This window comes from Gopherus flavomarginatus, chromosome 11, assembly GCF_025201925.1.
Source record: "Gopherus flavomarginatus isolate rGopFla2 chromosome 11, rGopFla2.mat.asm, whole genome shotgun sequence".
Taxonomy (NCBI): domain Eukaryota; kingdom Metazoa; phylum Chordata; order Testudines; family Testudinidae; genus Gopherus; species Gopherus flavomarginatus.
Window position 1 is genome coordinate 20,874,547 of NC_066627.1, and position 20,313 is coordinate 20,894,859.

General features: G+C 42.5%; 1 protein-coding gene across 3 annotated transcripts in view; it reads right to left on the reverse strand.

Moving 5' to 3' along the window:
- Positions 1-20,313, reverse strand: part of MMP24 (matrix metallopeptidase 24) — a 352,153-nt gene that overhangs the window by 293,384 nt on the left and 38,456 nt on the right. For 2 of the 3 annotated variants that reach the window (XM_050918604.1, XM_050918607.1), the window contains one exon: positions 15,067-15,215. The exons of the other annotated variant lie outside the window; for it this stretch is intronic. In XM_050918604.1, coding sequence (XP_050774561.1) covers positions 15,067-15,215 — 149 coding nt within the window. The remainder of the gene's footprint in view (positions 1-15,066; positions 15,216-20,313) is intronic. 3 annotated transcript variants of the gene reach the window in all.

Genomic DNA, 20,313 nt, shown 5'->3' on the forward strand with positions numbered 1-20,313 from the left:
AGTTTCTTAAACATTTTAAAAACTGTATTTACTTTACTTACAATAGTTTAGTTACATATTATAGACTTATAGAAAGACCTTCTAAAAACATTAAAATGTATTACTGGCATGTGAAACCTTAAATTAGAGCGAATAAATGAAGATTCAGCACACCACTTCTGAAAGGTTGCCGACCCCTGCTCTAGGGTGTGACCCTACAACAGGCTCCCATTGTGCTAAGTGCTATACATGTCCCTGCCCTAAAGTGTTTACATCTTCTTAGCACAGAATAAAACAAACGTGCAGCAAACCAACAGGGAAAGCAAGGACAGGGTAACAGAGAAACCATCAAGTTTATTCAAATAACTAGTGGATGAGTCAGATTTGGGGTTGACCGGACAGACTTTGCAATGCAGGAGATGGTTAAATAGTCAATGACAGACAATGGAGGAGAGAGAAGAAAGGGCAAGGAGGAAGTGATTTGCAGCAGAAGAGAAGTCACAGGAAAGTAAAACTGGAAGTGACCTTGAGAAGTCATCAGGTCCAGCCCACTGTCCTGTGGAAGGAACAAGTAAAACTACACCATCCCTGACAGGTGTTTGTCCAACTTGTTTTTGAAAACTTCCAATTATGGGGACTACACAACCTCCCTTGGGAGCCTATTCCAGAGCTCAACAACCCTTAGTTAGAAAGTTTTCCTAAATCTCCCTTGCTGTGTAATGTTAATTACACCTTGGAAAGCGAGGCTGCTTTCCGGAAAGGTAAGCCTTGAAAATCAAGTTCTGGCCAATCTGGAGCACACAGAGGCTGGGTCTCTCCTCTGCACACACAAGCAGTCTCCCATAAATTCCTCTAAGCCTCAAACACACTCTACAATAAGGTGCCTCACCCTGTTAAAATGGGCAGTGTCAATCAAAATACAAGTACTAAAAATTGAACAGTAAAACCAATCTTACCACATCCAAATTCATTTCTAAATAAGCCCTCTAATACAAAATAATTTCAACAGTTACTCCAGGGTCTTTACACTAACTTTACATATGGACTATTAACCACTAAAGAATCATAGAATATTGAGGTTGGAAGGGACCTCAGGTTGTCATCTAGTCCAACCCCCTGCTCAAAGCAGGACCAACCTCTGACAGATTTTTACCCCAGTTCCCTAAACGCCCCGTCAAGGACTGAACTCACAGCCCTGGGTTTAGCAGGCTAATGCTCAAGCCACTGAGCTATCCCTCCCCCCAATGAATCATCGGCAGAAGTCTTAGAAATCCATTTGCCCCAGATCCACAGTGTTACTAGAGGCTACAGAAGAACTTCTGTATGGCAAAGTGGCTGTGGTTTGGTTCTGTTAGAAGCTATGTTCTATTCTTAACTATGTTTAAGGTGACCGTATACAAGGGCTCAATTATCTTGTATTCAATATGGGATAATGACAACTACCCCTACAGATAGCAAAGTCCTCAGAATTCAGACTGGAAAATGGTATAAATTTTTAACAATGAGGGTTGTCAGGGTTCCCTCCCCACTCTGAACTTTGGGGTACAGATATGGGGACCTGCATGAAAGACCTCCTAGGCTTATTTCTACCAGCTTAGGTTAAAAACTTCCCCAAGGCACAAATCCTCTTTGTCCTTGGATGGTATTGCTGCCACCACCAAGTGATTAGACAAAGATTCAGGAAAAGGACCACCTGGAGTTCCAGTTTCCCCAAAATATCCCCCCAACTCCCTTTCCCCTGGAGGGGCTTGAGAATAATATACCAATCAGTAGGTTAACAGTGAGCACAGACCAGACCTGCGGGTTTTTAGGACACTAAAAACCAATCAGGTTCTTAAAGGAAGAATTTTATTATACAGAAAAAAGTAAAAGAAGCACCTCTGTAAAATCAGGATGGAAGGTAAATTTACAGGTTAATAAAAAGATTTAAAAACACAGAGGATTCCTGTCATAAACAGATAGTTAAGGGTTAATGCCTCTTTTACCTGTAAAGGGTTAAGAAGTTCACCTAGCCTAGCTGACACCTGAGCAAAGGAACCAATGGGGGAACAAGATATTTCAAAAGGAAGAAGGGAATTTTCCTTTGTTTAGTCAGTTTCAGTTTCAGCCTGAGGGAAAAAGATCAAGAAACCAACCTCTTATCACAGTAGTAAGTTTTAGAAAGGAATAAATAAGTTTATGTTTATTTTCTTTTGTAACTTGTCTTTGTGCAATTAGGGGAATTATCAAATTGGGTATTCTTGTGTGTATTACGGTTTTTGCCCAGGGGAACATCCTGTGTTTTAAATCTATTGTCTGTGAGACCAGCTGGTATGCTGTCTCCCAGAGGTTTTCTTCTTTTACCTTTCTTTTCTTTAATTAAAAGCCTTCTTTTTAAGAACCTGATTGATTTTTCCTTGTTTTAAGATCCAAGGGGATTGGATCTGACTCACCAGGAATTGGTGGGGGAAAGGAGGGGGGGAAGTTAAATTCTCCTTGTTTTAAGTTCCAAGGGATTTGGATCAGTGTTCACCAGGGACTTGGTGGAGGAGCCTCTCAAGGCTACCCAGGGAGGGGAAGGTTTTTGGGGGCAGAGGAAGAGAGTTTTCCAGGTAACTCAGAAATTTGGATGGCGGCAGCAAAACCAGATCTAAGCTGGTAGTTAAGCTTAGAGGTGTTCATGCAAGTCCCCACATTTGTACCCTAAAGTTCAGAATGAGGGTGAAACCTATGACAATTGCCCTCTAGGCTCAACTTCAAAGTTACAAAAACAGGAATGAACCTCCCTCTTAGCATAGGGAAAATTCACAAGCTAAAACAAAAGATAACCTAACACATTTCCTTACTATTACTTACAATTTCTGTAATTTTAGATGCATCATTTCAGTAGGAGCTGGGTTACCGGCTTGGGGTCTCTTTGTCCTGAGAGAGAAAAACAAAAAGAGCCCGAACAAAACCTCTCTCCATCCCCTCACCAATTTGAAAGCATCTTCTTTCCTTATTGGTCCTTTTGGTCAGGTGTCAACCAGGTTATTTGAGCTTCTTAACCCCTTACAGGTAAAAGGAGGGATTTTATGCTACCCTTAGCTGTATGTTTATGACAAGGGTAATTAACCATTGGAACAATTTACCGAAGTGGTGAATTCTCCATCACTGGTAATTTGTAAATCAAGACTGGATGTTTTTCTAGTTCAAACAGGAAATATTTTGGGGAAGTTTTCTGGCCTGTGTTATACAGGAGGTCGGACCAGATGATCACAATGGTCCCTTCTGGCCTTGGACTCTATTAATCTATAAAAGAGTGAAATGTGCACATACAAGAAGATAGGAACTGTGTTGCAAAGTCAGAGACTTTTCATACAGACTGCAGCCAGAGCAACTAGGTGGCTACAGCCACTGAATCTGAGCAACACAAGTACCATGAATTTGAGTCCTACCCTGTTAGCTGTCAGAGAGAATGTGCATTGTGTCTGTCCCTGGCTCTCTATCAGAAATCAGCAAGGGTTCTTTTTGGAAATTATGCCTTAAGATCAAAATTTGTAGTTTAAGAGTTGTTATTCCAAGTTATCTAAGATTCACATGCAGACTCCAATCTTACTTTATAAGTATTGTCGAGGAAAACAGCACTAATTAAATAAATACAAGATGAAAGATTCTAGTACAAGCAGTTAGCATCATGTAATCATGCCCCTTTCCTGAAAAACGAAAAAGAGTGATAAAATAAATGCAACTTGGTGGGTCATTTGGTCAAGGGGTTTCTGATACACAATCCCCTCTAAAATAAGCAGTTCATACTGTTTTCAGACTCATGACTTTTTTGGTGCTTGGATGGACTATTAAATTTATAGCATTGACTGTCGCTCCCCCATCAGTTATTGGATCAGACCAAGGTCAACTTTAGACATATTTCAGGAGTTCTTGCACTACAAAAGAGTCACCGTCAATACCTCTACTTAAACAAGGGAGAGAGGGTGAGGACACAGGGGACATGGCAACTTTATTTATAAAAAAAAATCTCTATTGAACTGCCTCCTTACCACCTTTATAGAACCTCCAATAGCACGTTCAGAATCGGGAGCGCTCTAGCCCCAGGCAGTACCCTGGGGACTGGATGTTGTTTCCAGGAAAGGCTTATGAAGGCTGTATGTTAAGAGCTGATGAAGAGCTACATGAAGGTAGGCATTTGTACTGCACATCTCAAAGTTTTATTGATCCTTAAAAACCCAGGAACTATGGTTACATATTGTTGAGTTCCATTTAATGGCACCTTATCGGTAAACTATTACATACACAAGCTACACTAAAAGAACATTAATGCTGCAGAGTCAATCCCTCAAATTATGAAGTGTCAGAATTAAGAATGCACAGACCGTAAGTTGACATTCTTATATATATTTTGATAGCCTAAATACATGATCCCCTACTTTGTTTTCCCTCGCATAGGACCCCTTTCTCATTCAGTACACAAGGTGGACAGCACTCACTGAATGGGAAGCATCTCGGGAAAAATTTCTTAACAGTAAGAACATTAAGAGAATGAAACAAACTGCCCAGGGTAGTCATGGAAGCTCCTTCACTGGAGGTTTTTCAAAGAGGCTGGACAGCCATCTGTCTTAGATACAGACACAATAAATCCTGTGTCTTGGCAAGGGGCTAGACTAGATGACCCTTGTGGTCCCTTCTAACCCTATGGTTCTAGTCAATATTTAGCTTCATCACTCAAAGCCTTGTTTACCACACGCCATTCAAACCCTGATTTGAATAATATCAACTCCTATCACTTGTCACCAATAGATCTCAAACAACTCTACAAAGAAGGTCAGTACCATTATCCATTCTTTACAGATCTGAAATAGAATTTTTAATATTCTTAAGGTCTTTTCTACAGCACTAATCACTGTAGCATCAAAGTGTTTCACAAACATTACGGAATTTATCTTCACAACAATCTTATGAGCTCAGGTAGTATAAGCCCCATTTTACAGATGAGAAACTGAGGCACAGACATATCAAGTGTCTGCTAAATCTAGGTGCCCAATTTGAGATGCCCATGGCCTGATTATTTTTCCAGAGATCTTAGCATTTCATAGCACTTTCTATATTCAGCACACCATGCTTTGACTTCAGTTGCGGTTGTGAGTGCTCAGCACTTCGGCAAATCAGACTCCAGGTGTCTCTAGCTGGACATGCAAAAGTAGTGAAACATGATTAGTGCCACCTATCAGAAGTTCGGTTGAAGTGCCTTATCCAGCATCACACAAATTTTGTGGCAGAGACAGGGGCAGAATCCAATTCTCCAGAATGGCATGCAACTGCCCTAACTATGACACCATCCTTCCTTTCTGTCCCAAAATACACTGCTTCATTTGTTGTATACATTTAATTACTGCTACAACTGAGGCACGGCCTTAAAGACAACAGCTCCCTTATCTATACAAGAGAGTCCCAATACCATTCACCATCCTGTACGCTTCCACAATGCGCAGTCTAATCCACGTAGCAACAGGAAGCTCTGCAACCTTGGCATTTCAGCTGGAAGGATACAAAAACAGGGAACGATCTTTTGGGAATCATGAAAGGAACAGTTCGCTTTTGGGATAAACGATTCCAGAGTTATGAGCACCACTCTGTCCTTATGAAACACTCAGTAAGTTCCTGAATACAAGTGTTGCCAGCTCCACCACTCACCTGGCAGACACGATAGCATCAGAAAGCAAGATGCGAAGGACAAATAAAATGGGGACACTGACATCAGAGATACAACGGGGTGTTGTTGTCAGGGCTCTCACTACCAGGGGCGGGTACCATTTTGGAAAAAGAGGCCTGATAACTGACTTGGCTAAATCAGACTGTGCTAAGGAATCTGTCTACCTGGGTGTTCTCTGCCAGAGAGTAACACGCTACTAAGGGCAGACACCTGACATGCCAGGGTGCTGAGGTGGAGACCTTTGTCAAAACCTTGTTGGAGAAAATCCAAGATATACAGGAATTCAGATTATCTTGGATTTGTCTTGTGTTCCTGGCACCATTCCCAGAACTTGGCCCAGAAAAAGTATGCTTTCTAAGTTGATACTTTTCTAGAAGAAAATCTCCTGATGACTCTGAAGGAAAGGCCCAACAATACTAGTGCTTCCCTTTCAATAACCAGGCAGCTACGTATAACCTGATCAGCTCTGGATGAAAAAGAGGACCCTGGGAGAAGGTGTCTTGTCTCTTTGGGAGCTATAGTGGCAGCCATAATCTCAGCTCTGTCAGATCTGAAAACCAGGGTCTCCATGGCTAATGTGGGATTACCAGTATAACTGTCACCTCCTCATTTTATCTCCTGGAATGCCTTCCCTAATAACACTGGTCACCAATTTTTGAGAAGTCATCTGCTTCAGAGATAAAAAGTGATATTTATTATGTATTTTGATGTGCTGAATTCAAATATGACAATTAAAACAACTGATTGGCTACTGTTTCTAAGATATTTAAGTTTTTACATTTTATGTCTATGTATATTGTGTAGATAGTAGAGTTTTAATCATAAATTGTAAACCTAGGTCTTTTCATGTGTTTATGGTTGCTTTACATGATAATATTTCACCTGTCCTGTTTATGTAACACTTTAAAAATCAGCAAAAGGGTTATATAAATAAAATGTATTATGAAGCAAAAGGCAAAAAACTATTATGTACATAGTTTAGTCATATTCAGTGTCTACTTGGCACTTCTTGGCTTGTCTCTTGTATTCATTAAATGGAGCATCTCTTGTCACTGTCCAGCAATAGTCTGCAAGCATTGATGGGCTCCATTTGCCCAGAGAGCCTGCCAGGAGATTCCACTGCTGTAGTCTGGAGCCCAACAGCTCTGCCTTACTCTTGGGTAGTTCCAAATCCCTGACAAGGTCATTCAGTTCACCTTGTGTTAGGAGGTGTGGTTCACAGGAGGAGGATGGGAGAAAATGTGGGTCCTGTGACATTGATGGTTCAGGACCAGAAGTTTCATCCTCTTCCTCTTCCTCGTCTGACTCAAGTGAGAATGATTCTGGTGCATCAGGAACCGGCAGTCCTTCTCCGTGGGGTACTGGGCATATAGCTGATGGAATGTTTGGATAATGCACAGTCCACTTTTTCTTCTTTGACACACACTTCTCAACTGGAGGCACCATGCAGAAGTAACAATTGCTGGTATGATCTGTTGGCTCTCTCCAAATCATTGGCACTGCAAAAGGCATAGATTTCCTTTTCCTGTTCAACCGCTGGCGAAGATTTGTTGCACAAGTGTTGCAGCATATGTGTGGGGCCCACCTCTTGTCCTGATCTCCAGTTTTGCAGCCAAAATAAAGGTGATAGGCTCTCTTAACCGTAGTGGTTATACTGCGCTTTTGTGATGCAAAAGTCACTTCACCACAAACATAGCAGAAGTTATCTGCACTGTTCACACAAGTACGAGGCATCTCTGCTCACTTTGGCTAAACAGAAATGTGTCCCTTTGCAAAATCAAACACTGACAAATGAGAGCACGACGCTGTATGATTTCTACAGCTGATATAGGGCAATTTGTTCAGCAGAGTGATGTAAGCTTCGTTATGATTGCATCATACATGACTTCTAGGAATAACATGATGCAATTCATATCATGTATGATGCAATACCAGCTTCAGATTGCATCATTCATTGTTTTGCCTAAAAAGCAACTACTGTCCAAATCCAGTCAGATTTATTCATAGATCCAGTCAAAGATGTATTTTAGTCATTTCTGGTTTAAATTGAGATCTCTTCCCTTTATAACTCACTTATCCTCCGCCATTCCCAAGTCAAGGGTCATATATACTGACCCAATAGCATATCTTGAAAACTAGAGCCAATCAACAATTTTAAGCATCATTTTCGTTCTCAGTGACCCAGAATTAGTAAAGGTGGACTACATTTATTTCAGAAGCATTTTGGCGGTAGAGCAGTGTAATGAGTAGGGAGGAAAAGCACAGAGGAGGCCTCGCTGCAGCCATCGATGCAATAGGGCATCTGTTCCCATGGACCTGAGGATGCGCTCGTGCTGCTTGCAAATAGGTCAGTTGAGAGTAGGACAGGCAATCTTCTTGAAGCCTTCCTGATTTAGCCACACTCAATTGTTCACCTTGATCCTGCTGAGCCAGTCTATTTTCTGGTTCAGGTCTCCTTTTATTTGAACTGCCTTGAGGGAAAGGGGAGAAAGGTCTGCCCACTGCATGATTACTATTGCTTCAAGATGAAGTACTGGGCTTCTTGTTCCCCTCTTGGTTGTTCACTTATGCAATCATGGTCGTGTTGTCTGACTGAATCAGAATGTGGCTTTCCTCTAGGCTGGACTGGAATCATCGTAGTGCCAGCTTGACAGCTCTTAGTTCTGAGAGATTTATGCTATGTGTCCTTTCTTCCAGGTTCTAAATGCCATGAGCTGTTTGGGATCCCAGGTGTGCTCCCCAGCCCTCCAGGGCTGGCATCAGTTGTGAGGACCAAGGGATCTGGAAGGCACATGACCACACACTTGCCCTTCACGGAGTTAGTTGCCTGTGACAGAACCTTTACTTGATCTTTCCTGTGTTCTGGGGAGCTGTCCCATACTTCCAGGATGTAGCTTTGGAGCACCCGATGTGTAATTGCGTCCATGGAGCGATCTGTCTGCATGTTACTAGGAGGCTTAATAGTTGAAGGCTCAGTGCTATGGTGGGCCTCATGCAACTCTGAAACAGAAAAAGGAGATTCAGAATCTTCTGGAACCTTCCTAGAGATTGATAAATCCTTGCTAATAAGGTATCTATATCCATCCTCAAGTGGGTTATTTTGGTGGAACGAATCAAAGAGCTTTTCTTGATATTGACAGTAAAGCCGTGCACCCGTAAGAGTCCAAAGTCAGAGACTAGTTCTGTGTGCCGTTGCAAGGGATAGAGGTCTGATTAAGAGGTCATCCAGGAAGGCGCACAGGTGGATCCAGTAACCCGAGTATGGCTATGATTACCACCACCATCTTTGTGAAAACCCAGGGGACTGAGGACAAGGCAAATGGAAGCGCCAATATTGATGCTGCTTCCTGTCTAGACAAACCTTAAGAACCTGTGATGACAGTGTGACCAGAATGTGGAGGTGTGCATCCACCAGATCCACTAAAGTCAGAAAATCCCCCGGGACAGGGATGACACCATAGAAGTCTCCATATGGAATTTCATGTTCTTCATCCACTTGTTGAGCCTTTTGAGATCTAGAATGGTGCAGATTCCCTTTGTACACTTCTGAGCAATAAAAGAGATTAAAGTATAACACTAAGAATCTAAGGGAATGCTCCATATTACTCCCATAACCAGGAGGTGAGAATTGTTCTAGATTAGACTGTGCTTTATGCAGTCATTCGACAAGAGAGACTGGATGAAAAAACAGATAAGGTGGAGCCCATAACTCATGGGACTCACTATGTCCTTGATGCTGGTCTGTGGTCAAAGCAACTCAGTCCTCCAAGAAATGGAAAATCCTGCTCCAAGCAGAAATCTATGTGGTCACTGTCATAAAGAGACTGAGAGCCATAGGGTTCCTTTGTCAGCTTTACTGCCAAGCCGAAGTTCCACAGCTTTCCTTTGGAGAGCCTGCTGTCTCTTCTCCGTTCTTTCTGTCAGAATGATGGCCAAAAGGAACATTTTGTCTCAAGGTTGGTCTGTACCCTCTCTTGAAGATATGATGTGGTAGTGGAAGGGAGTATTTAGATTTTGCAGCACTGTCTACCACTACCTCGTCCAGCTTCTCTCTGAAAAGCAGAGCTCCTGTGAATTTGGCAGAGTACAGTACCTGTTTAGGGTCACCCTTCCAGGGACATAGCCATAGATGACACTGTGTCATTCATTTGGAGGCCATGGCATTGGCTGAGACTCTAGTGTCCATTGTGGCATTAGCAACTAATGCCGATGCCGGGAAGATGTTCTCTAAAATATAGCCAAAGTCAGGGTGATCTCTATCCTTGAGAGCTCTGACCTTCTAGCCAGGACAGATGGGCCCTCGCAAAGCAAATAGGTGCTAGGGATGCTCTGGGGGAATCTCAGGGCTGCCCCATAGGAGCCTGCTCTGCTCTCTGAAAGTCTCTTTGTCCTGTTGCAGGGCCTAACTCAAGGCTCTTCACCACAGGAGCCTACCTTGCTCCCTGTACATAACTCAGCCTGACTTCCCCAGTCTCTTCCCAGAGGGGAACTCCCCTTGTTCCTCTTTCCAGGGTTTTCCTTTGTCTACTGAGTTTCCAGCTCTATTGCAGTGCTCTCCCTGCTTCACCACCACAGCTGGGCTCAATCTAATTAAGCCCCACTATACCCAGCTGGGGTCACTAGCTAGCCTGTAATGTTGCAAACTTTCCATGAGGTCCATAGCTGTTAAATAATGGGCAAGGCTGAGGCCAGCTTGCTTCAAATGTACAAGCAGCTTGTGACACTGAGTTACTCCTTAAACACCTGCCAGGGCGGGGGTGGGGGGCATGGGGGGATTGTTATGAGGGGACTTCAGTTTGGGTGAAAATATGCTGGAGGTCTCATCCAGCCAGCAGTAAGTCACAAATAATTTACTAATAAAAAGGTATTGTACCCAATAAGAGGTAATTGATTTAGACCTCATTATGATTGATAAAGATAATTGATAACTGAACTGGAAACTGGTGGTTGCATAGGGACCTCATGATCATGATCTGATTACATTCAATATGGGCAAAAGGAAGAGACTCCCACCCAATAATATAGATATGTACTTGATGCTTCAAAAGGACTAGTTTCCCAAAGCTGAGGAAAATTATGAGCAAAAATAATGGAAGAAAAAGCAGACCACAAAATGTGAATGAAAACAGAGTTCTAAAGGGTTTTATTAGATGACCAAAAAGACATAATTCCACAATCAAGAAAGAACAAGTGTGGCTAAAAGACCTTCCTCATGGAGTGGTGAAGCAAAGGCAGCAATTAGAAATTTAAAAAGTAATACATAACAAATGGAAAAAGGTAAACAATCAATATAAATGAGAAGTTATGAAGTGCAGAAAATTGACATGGGAAACTAAAGACATCAGGGAAAAATCCATAGCTGGCAGAGCTAAGGAAAAAAGGAAGGAGTTTAACTACACTAGGAACGAAAGAAATCCTTGCAATGGTATATAGACCCATCACTACATGGAGATGGTAAAACTGTTAGTAGTGATACAGAAAAGGCAGAAGCATTAAAAAAATGTTTCTGTTCTATATTTGGAAAGAAGAATGGTATGCTTGTATCATGTGAAGATGAAGTACTTTCCAGGCCCCTAGGAACAAAGGATGTTAGGCCACATCTAGTAGTTATTAAAAAAAATCAGTAGGTGCAAATTATTTGGGCCTGCGAGTTCTAAATGTGTTTGAGGAGATCACTGGCCCACTGGTGCTAATTTATAACAAATCTTGGAATACCCAGGAGAATTCCAGAAGACCAGAAAAGTCCTAACGTTGTGCCAATGTTCAAAAAGGACAAATGTACAAATAAGTACAGACTAGTTAGCCTGACATCAACACCAGGCAAAAATAGAAAAGCTGATCTGAGATTCAATTTTAAATTATATTCCTATCCTTTAATTCATGGCAGTCAACATGGTTTTATAGAAAACAGGCCTTGTCAAATAGAAGAGGAAGTTACTGACCTTGTGCAGTAATGATGCTTGTTTGAGATGCATGTCCCTACGGGTGCTCCACTGTAGGTGTATTTGCACCCCTGTGCCTTTATTCCACAATTTTAGGTAGCAGTGTCTATTCATCCCTCATGTGCACTCTTCTCCCTCCCTCATGGTCTGCCTTGAGACTACCTAGCGCTGCACGGGGGAACCCCCCTTAGTTCCTTCTCTTCTCCATAAGGGACTCTGTGGTACTCTGAAGTAGAGCGAAGGAGGGGGGGTGCTGTGGAGCACATCTTGAAGAACCATTGTTACTGCACAAGGTGAATTACTTCCTCTTCAAGTAATGTCCCTATGGGTGCTCCACTGTAGGTGACTTCACAACAGTATCCCCCCACAGAGGGCTGAGGCTTCACAGTGGAATCTGTGGCTTCACAACACTCTCTCTGCAGTAATAGATGGTGTTGGAAGCAGACTCTCCAGTGATGGTATAATGTTCTGCGGAAGTGTGGGCAGAGGTCACTGCTCCACAAATTTCCGAGATGGTTGCACTCCTTAAAGATGTCCTGAGGTAGAAATGGACTTCATGGAGTGTGTACGGACTCCAGATGGAGGCAACAGTTTGCGTCCTTAACAGTGATTAATGCAACTAGAGGCCCATTTGGATTTTCTTTGAGCCGATATCATAGAGCATTTAAATCCTTCCACGAGCGAAAGGAAAAGTTTAGAGGACTTTGTGAAGTCCTTAGTCCTGTATAAGTAGAATGCTAGTGCTCTTCTAACATCTAGCATGTGCAGAATTGTCTCCTTGTTGTCACTACGTGGTTTTGGCAGGGGAAGAAAAACCACACACACAAAAAAACAGGAAGATGGCTCAGTTGATTTCATATAGAAAGTGGAGGCAACTTTAGGAAGAAACTTGGGATACAGCCTCAGAGTTACTTTGTCTTCTGTGTATGGTAGGTGTGCCATTGGGCCATTATTTCTCCTATGCGTCTAGCTGAGGTGATGGCAATTAGCAATGCTGTCTTCAAGGACAGGTGTATGAAGAGTAAATTGCCACTGGCTCACTGGGAGGCCTAGTCAAGGCTCTGAGAACTGGGATAAGATTCCATGGTGGAGCGGGTGGAAAGCACCTGGCAGGCCAGGCCGGTTTGTTTACCTGCCGCGTTGGCAGGTTTGGCCAATCGTGGCTCCCACTGGCCGCGGTTCGTCGCTCCAGGCCAATGGGGGCAGCAGGAAGCAGCAGCCAGCACATCCCTCGTCCCACGCCATGGTGCTTACCCTGGTGAGTCACATGCCAAAGGTTGCCGATCTCTGGACTACATTAACACAAACTAGGTAACTTTCAATTCACGCTAGCAGGGTCTACACTGGGCAGTTACAACACAACATTTTAGTGGGCCCTGCAATTCACATCCTCATAGTCGGTGATGCAGGACCATGCAGGCAGGTCCAGGGAGAAATTTAGTTTAAAGTATTTTTAAAATCTTGTGAAAAATTCTGCTCCAAAGGGAGCCCTTAGTCTGCAGTCTGAGAGGGTCTAGAGGCAGACAATTCTGGAGTTTTTTCTGGAGGGTGACCCTAAACTTCTGCATAGAGCAATGATCTGGTCTGTCTCCAGTTGCTATGGAGACAGGGAATGCCTCATGGTGAAGTCTGACATGAAGGTGACAGAAGATGTAATTTGCTTAGTTGTCTGCACAGCATGCAGCACAACAGGGTCTTGATCTTTTACTGGGATCTCTAGACATCACAGTCATGCTTCAGCTCTGCGGCACCCAATCCCATTCTTGCTTCCTATGTTACTCTTATACCCCTTCCTGAAACTCCTATATAAAAAGAGAACAAGTTCTGTCTCTTAAGGCTTCCTATACATTATTTCACACTGGACAGCTCAAAATTTAAAAATTTATCTGCACAAAGTTCTGAATTATATAACTTCCCTTGTTTACTGTTACAGGCCTCTTGATAGTACAGAAATTCTTTATTTTAGTCCCTAGATTGGTAAAAATTCTGTGTATTAACACAGTCAGTCACTGTTGAATTGACAGACCTACAAGGAGAGGAGCGAGGAGCAAGGGACCCCCCCCACACACACAAAAATAGTCCTGGCTTGTTTGCCGAATAACACCTCAACAAAGCAGTACAGATCTACACACAATACTGAGATATACAATTATGTTACCGTTTTGTCTCCCTCTGTGGCAGAGGGCTTTTCTGTCTGTCACAGTCATTGTTGTGTCAAGAAATCTATGATGGGGGGGGTGACTCTTCCCCATATACTCCTAATACTTAAGTGGTGTGCACACTCTGTATCCAGTCATAGATCTCTGGGGAGGTCCAAAAGATCTGGCAACACCCTCTGTAAAAATTCAGTGGGTTTTTCATGCTGAACCTCCTCCAGGAGGTTATCATCTCAAAAACCACCCTCCACATCCATACCTTAGTATGCAAAGGTTTGTTTTCTCCTGTTTTGTCCCAGCACTTGAGGACATCAGTGAGGAGGTGATTTTGTTTTCTCCCATTCATGCTGTGAGCCCTTCTAGGGTAGTTTGCATAGGTCTATATGCCAGTGTTGGAGGAAGGACTCTCAGCTACACTGGAACTTGGCAGTGAACAAGAATAAGAGAGGAGGTAGCTGTAAGATGGCTGCTTCCCATTGAGATAGAGAGGGTCGTTCCCAAAGCCTGCTGGAAAGGGATAGGCTTATTTTTGTCAGACAGCGTTCATTACATGTGGGCTATGGCACAGATTAAGTGCAGGAGGGGGGAGTGGGGAGGCAGAAGAGACTCAGGATTCTGTTACAAGTCTAGAAAAGTATATTTTTTACATTAAGCTCCCACAGAAAGTTAAATAAATTACACGACTTCCCATAACAGATTCACAGGAAATTCTCCTGGAAAGGCTAGAAAAGCTCCTGATTGTGGCTCTCAGGTTCCCAACTCTGCAAACTGGAATAAGCTCCTTTAATCTGAGCTAAATTAGACTAAGAGAGCGAGTGTAAGCGCACGAGGCTGGAACAGGCTTCTGCATAGATTCAACTCCCAAACTGAGGCAAATCTCAACTCAGACCACAGGTGAATCAGAACACTCCACCTGACTCAAAATGGAGTCTCAAAGCAGCTAACATGGTGACTTCTCTTAACTCCAAGAGAACTCCAACAATACATTTCCCTGAAGTAAAAACCTATTAGTTCAGGACAAACGCCTCTAATGAGAAAAAGCACAACCCTGTAAAATACACCCTGCAGTTAGTTTCTACCTTCCCATGCCAACTTGGGACAAAGGATAGATATTTTCTCAACTTGCAAACAGAACTGTTTGCAACAGAAAAATTCTAGATTTTTTCTAAATTCCCCTGGGGATTCTATTTCAAGCAAACATCTGTCACATCTAATGATTTAATCACAGAGGATTTTGGCACAGAGAATGTTATATTAAGATATGTCTAGAAGATAAACCCAAAATAACCTTTGTAAATCTTACTCAATAGTCGTCTGATCCAACACTCCTGTTACTGGGATCCCATAAAATTGTTGCATAGTGGCAACTGCAGACTGCATAGCTTTTCCGGAGTGCAGGGCAGACATTCGGCTTTCAGAGGGAAGCAAATAGCCATATGCTTTTAGCCAACTCTGAAAAACATGAGAAATAGAAAGCATTAATTATAATGTAGTCAGTTTTGAAGTTTATATATAAAAAAATTGTTCCTTTAAAGTATTGGAAACATTTTTGTGTGACCACTGAATTGTAGAAATTCATTGCCTCTTTTCCTCTTCATTTTTTTCTTGTTTTGGCTAAAGATAGTGAATTTGTATCATGAGAATAATGGGTTAATTGCACTCATTAAAACCAACTATTTTGAGGGGAGGTACTATGCAAACTTTGTATTAGCGATGGTGAATTATTCATCAGGAATAATATTTACTGCAAATTTAGCTCGTTAGCACCCAAGTGACTTGTTAGCATGTCTTGCTTACTATGGAGACATTGGTAGCAACTCCTTAGCTAAAGATGCATCGTGATTTGCACTTAAAGCAGGAGTAACAACCCTCTTGACACTGCAATGACTAGATTTAAGGTAAAATTTTCTAAAGCATCTGTGACGGTGCACCCCATAATGCTTTATGGAAATATGCTGATGAACATGTATATGACATAACTGGAATATGTTTTATGCTACATATGCCATGAAACGTATCTATGTAGAGGATGTGATCTACTGAATCTATTCCTCCTATTTGTATGCATCCATCATTTTTGTGTTTGAAGTTATGAATATTGGCTGTGTACTTGCTTGATTTCTAAGTAGCCTTAGTAAAGCATTTGGTCAGCATCTTGAGAAAGGAATGTGCAAGTTAAGTGCCCAATCAAGAAGCACTTAATCGACAATGGATCTTGGAAGGCTCCAATCCACATAAGAAGTCTACTTGAGGACATTCAAGGCAGCATGTGAACAATGGCTGCTAGCTGTAAGTTCTAAGTCATGCATGGACATGTGACTTGCCCATGTGACTCCAAAACTCCATCTTGCAGCTGAACTTTGCATAGGAAAGAGGAGGGGATCTCCACCCACAAGAGAAAGTCTATTTAAATCCCTGGGAGACCCCTCCATTTTGTCTTCAGCTGGCTCAAGAGATGGCCTCTCCATCCCCAAGGATACCTGAGAGAAACTGGAACAAAGGACAGTAACTACAGGACATGTGAGTGATTGCTGGACCCAGACTAGAAGGAGACTAGTCTGTAAAAGGGAACTTACTCGAATTCCTCAGAGGGTGAGATTTTATCAGTACTCAGTTTTCTTACTGTATTAGACTCAGACTTGTGTGTTCTATTTTATTTTGCTTGGTAATTCATTTTGTTCTGTCTGCTATTACTTGGAACCACTTAAATCCTACTTTCTGTACTTAATAAAATCACTTTTTACTTATTAATGAACCCAGAGTATGCATTAATACCTGGGGGGGGGGGAAGGTCAGCTGTGCATATCTATCTATCAGTGTTATAGAGGGCGAACAATTTATGAGTTTACCCTGTATAAGCTTTATCCAAGGTAAAACAGATTTATTTGAGGTTTGGACCCCATTGGGAGTTGGGCATCTGAGTGTTAAAAAACAAGAATACTTCTCAAGTTGCTTTCAGTTAAATCTGCAGCTTTGGGGCTTGTGGTTCAGACCCTGGGTCTGTGTTGGAGCAGACTGGCGTGTCTGGCTCAGCACGACAGGGTGCTGGAGTCCCAAGCTGGCAGGGAAAGCCAGGGTCAGAAGTAGTCTTGGCACATCAGTTGGCAGTTCCCAAGGGGGTTTCTGTGATCCAACCTGTCACAGCGTCTAAGTGACATTGTGCTTTACATGGGCCAGTTTCACAAAGCTAAAAGTAATTAACAAAACAGGCGGAGAAAAAAATTAAATAGAAAATGTGTGAAAAAAAATCGGGAGTTGTTTAAGAACACTTTAGTAGATGTTCTTAGAGTCAGTTTCTTCATTTATTTATTTTTTACTTCAGTTAAAAACCATCTTGGGCTAAGACAGAATATGAAAGCTGCACACTGATCACAAATGGAAAAAAGGGGAAGCAAATATGAATATAAAATACAAGTTAAGAAATGTAGGAAATTGATAAGGCCTGCTAAAGATTTAAATGAAGTGTCCAAGGCCAATAGGATAAAGGAGAATTTTGTTTTAAATACATCAGGAACAAAAGGAGTTCTGACAATGGTATAGATGGCAAAGTGGACAATGACAGAAAAGACAAGTGTTTAGTAAATATTTCTGTTCTGTGTTTGGAATAAAGTTGATATCTCCAAATGATAAAATAGTTTCTATTCCAACTAAAACTAAGGAAAATATTAAACTTTTAAAAAGGCCCCCAACTCTCACTTATACTACAGAAACATTCTCTATACTGAGAATTTTCTATGTGCAGAGGACTTTCCAGTTGGTGCAGAGAAGGGATAAGGACTCTACGCATTGCCCTGCTCCCAGCCCCAGTGTTGGGGCATGTCTGCAGTGCACTACAGTATGGCTATTCACTGCTTCCTAGAGGCCACAAGAAGCAGAGTGCAAATTTGTCCTACCTATCAGCAAGTAGACACTTCACCTGTCTCCTGCAAGAATGGCACTTCCCCACTATCTTTACCCCACACGCAGAATCACTGAAACAGTCACCAGCATAGGTGTCAATTCCATGGGTATTCCAGAGATCAAGCACCCATGGAAAAAAAGAGGAGGCGCTCAGCACTCACCAGCCACAACTGTTTGGTAGCCTCACCAAACAGCTGTTCAGCAGCCGGTGGGAGGAGCACAGGGGAGGGTAGAGAGCAACAAGCAGTGGGCCTCAGGGGAAGGGGTGGAGTGGGGGCAGGACTTGGGGTGGACCACCCACGGGGAACAGTAAGTCAGCGCCTGTGGTCCCCATCTCTTCATCCTGTCTCTCTCTGAAATAAAGCTCACCCACCCAACCCCATTACTTAAAGCCCCCCAGACTACCCTACCTTGATGATGCAAGAACACCCTTGCCCCAATCTCCTCTGCAAAGATCCAGTCCTTCCTGAACCACCCCAGTGAGGGGTCTCTAAACATTCCCTAGACGCCACCAGCTTACATTGTGCCAACCTACATAATAACATTATATTCCCCCGACCCAAGTCAGACAAACAACTTCATCCTGAACTCTCTACCCACCATGATATAACACACTCCCAAGCTTCCCTAAAGCCTTGAACTACTGGCAACCATGTCCCAAGAACTCCCTTCAACTTCTTATAATGCAGGGAATCACACCTTGCTCCACCATCTATGGTCTTCCTCTCTCCCAGCCTTAAAAAAACCCAAAACAACACACTACCCACACACACACACACACCCACCCCACAGTGGCATCCCATGTCTCTTCCAGCCTGTGCCAACTAAGAACCCTGTGCTCAATACCCAGCAGGCCTCTCCCATTCCACACCAATCCCTTTCAACACTGTAGGAGCATGCAGTTCTCCCATCCTGTACTGCCTCATTCTCCCCATACAAATACAGAGGCATATGCACCATTCCACATCCCTCAACAGGTGTCATTTTGTAACCCTACAACAGGGATCGGCATCCTTTCATAAGTGGTGTGCTGAATCTTCATTTATTCACTCTAATTTAAGGTTTCACATGCCAGTAATACATTTTAACATTTTTAGAAAGTCTCTTTCTATAAGTCTATAATATATAACTAAACTATTGTAAGTAAAGTAAATACGGTTTTTAAAAATGTTTAAGAAACTTAATTTAAAATTAAATTAAGATGCAGAGTCCGCTGGACCGGTGGCCAGGACCCGGGCAGTGTGAGTGCCACTGGAAATCAGCTCATGTGCCGCCTTTGGCACACAAGCCACAGGTTGCCTACCCCTGCCCTACAACCTACCCCAACACCAGTCTCCATCTCAACAAAGGAGACTCTGCTCTACTCCCTGCTGCTGCAGGCTCCAGCCCCATATATGCATTTCCCTCTCCACCCAACGAACAGCACATCTTCTCCACAACACAGAATGATCAAGCCCCGAAACACAGGAAAGGTTCTTGCCAGATTCCCATCACATTATATTCAGTTCTACATAGGTTTACAGCAGGATTTCAAAAAGTACACGGGACCCAGATTTCTACTCCAGCATCCCTCTCTGTACACCAAACTTGTATGGTCCCATTAAAAGCCAAAGAGATCTGCTGTGATGCAAGTACTTTCCAAGTCTCCCCCAAACTATCAAGAGTGCCCACAGACTACAGCAAACTCTGGTAGATAAAACCGAGGTAGGAGACAATCAGGGAGATGCAGTCACAGACTATAACAGGGGCAGGGAAGAAAAAGCTCCTAGTCTGTAACTGAGGGAACACCTAATGACTTCAATGAAAACAGAGGGGAGAAATATGCAATAATTGACATAAAGGGACATATCTATAAACCAATGAAGTAGTGAGAGATTAGGGTAGTTTTATTATTTACTACTTATGTCATGGCAACACTAGAGATCCTGTATTTATTATATCAGGCACTGCACAAACAGCTAACTGAAAAGATGGTCCCTAGACCAGAGCGCTATATAAAACTGAATCTAAGATGAAAGTTCACAGTAGATACAAACAAAGGAGGCTTATACAAGAAAATAAGACAAGCATGATCATCAAGATAAGCAGCTGTTTGAGCAGAGCAGTTTTTTCTTGACTTTTTTGTAGTTTTCCTGCAAACATGAGCTTTAAGGACAGAATTAAAGGAGGATAATAGGTGACTTTGTGGATATTTTATGAAGAAGTTCTTCCTCACGCACATACAGGGCCAAAATGGGCGAAAGTGCAAAAAAGCTCTTCTACTTAGTTCCCTAAATAAGCAATCAGATATTCAAAAGAGCACAAAGCGTCAGGAGCTATGAACTTCAACTATGGGTGCTGGGCACTTGAAAAATTGGCCTCTCATTAGCAAAATGTTTTGGGGGTAAAAAAGGTTTCAGAGTGGTAGCCATGTTAATCTGTATCAGCAAAAACAACAAGGAGTCCTCGTGGCACCTTAGAAACTAACAAATTTATTTGGGCTTATGAAAACTTACATCCAAATAAATTTATTAGTCTCTAAGGTGCCACGAGGACTCCTCGTTGTTTTTGCAAAAACCAGTTATCCTCTATTCTCCACATTGCTGGTCCAACAAAAGACATTACCTCACCCACCTTGTCTCTCTAGCTATTCTCTGGAACAGAGGTTCAA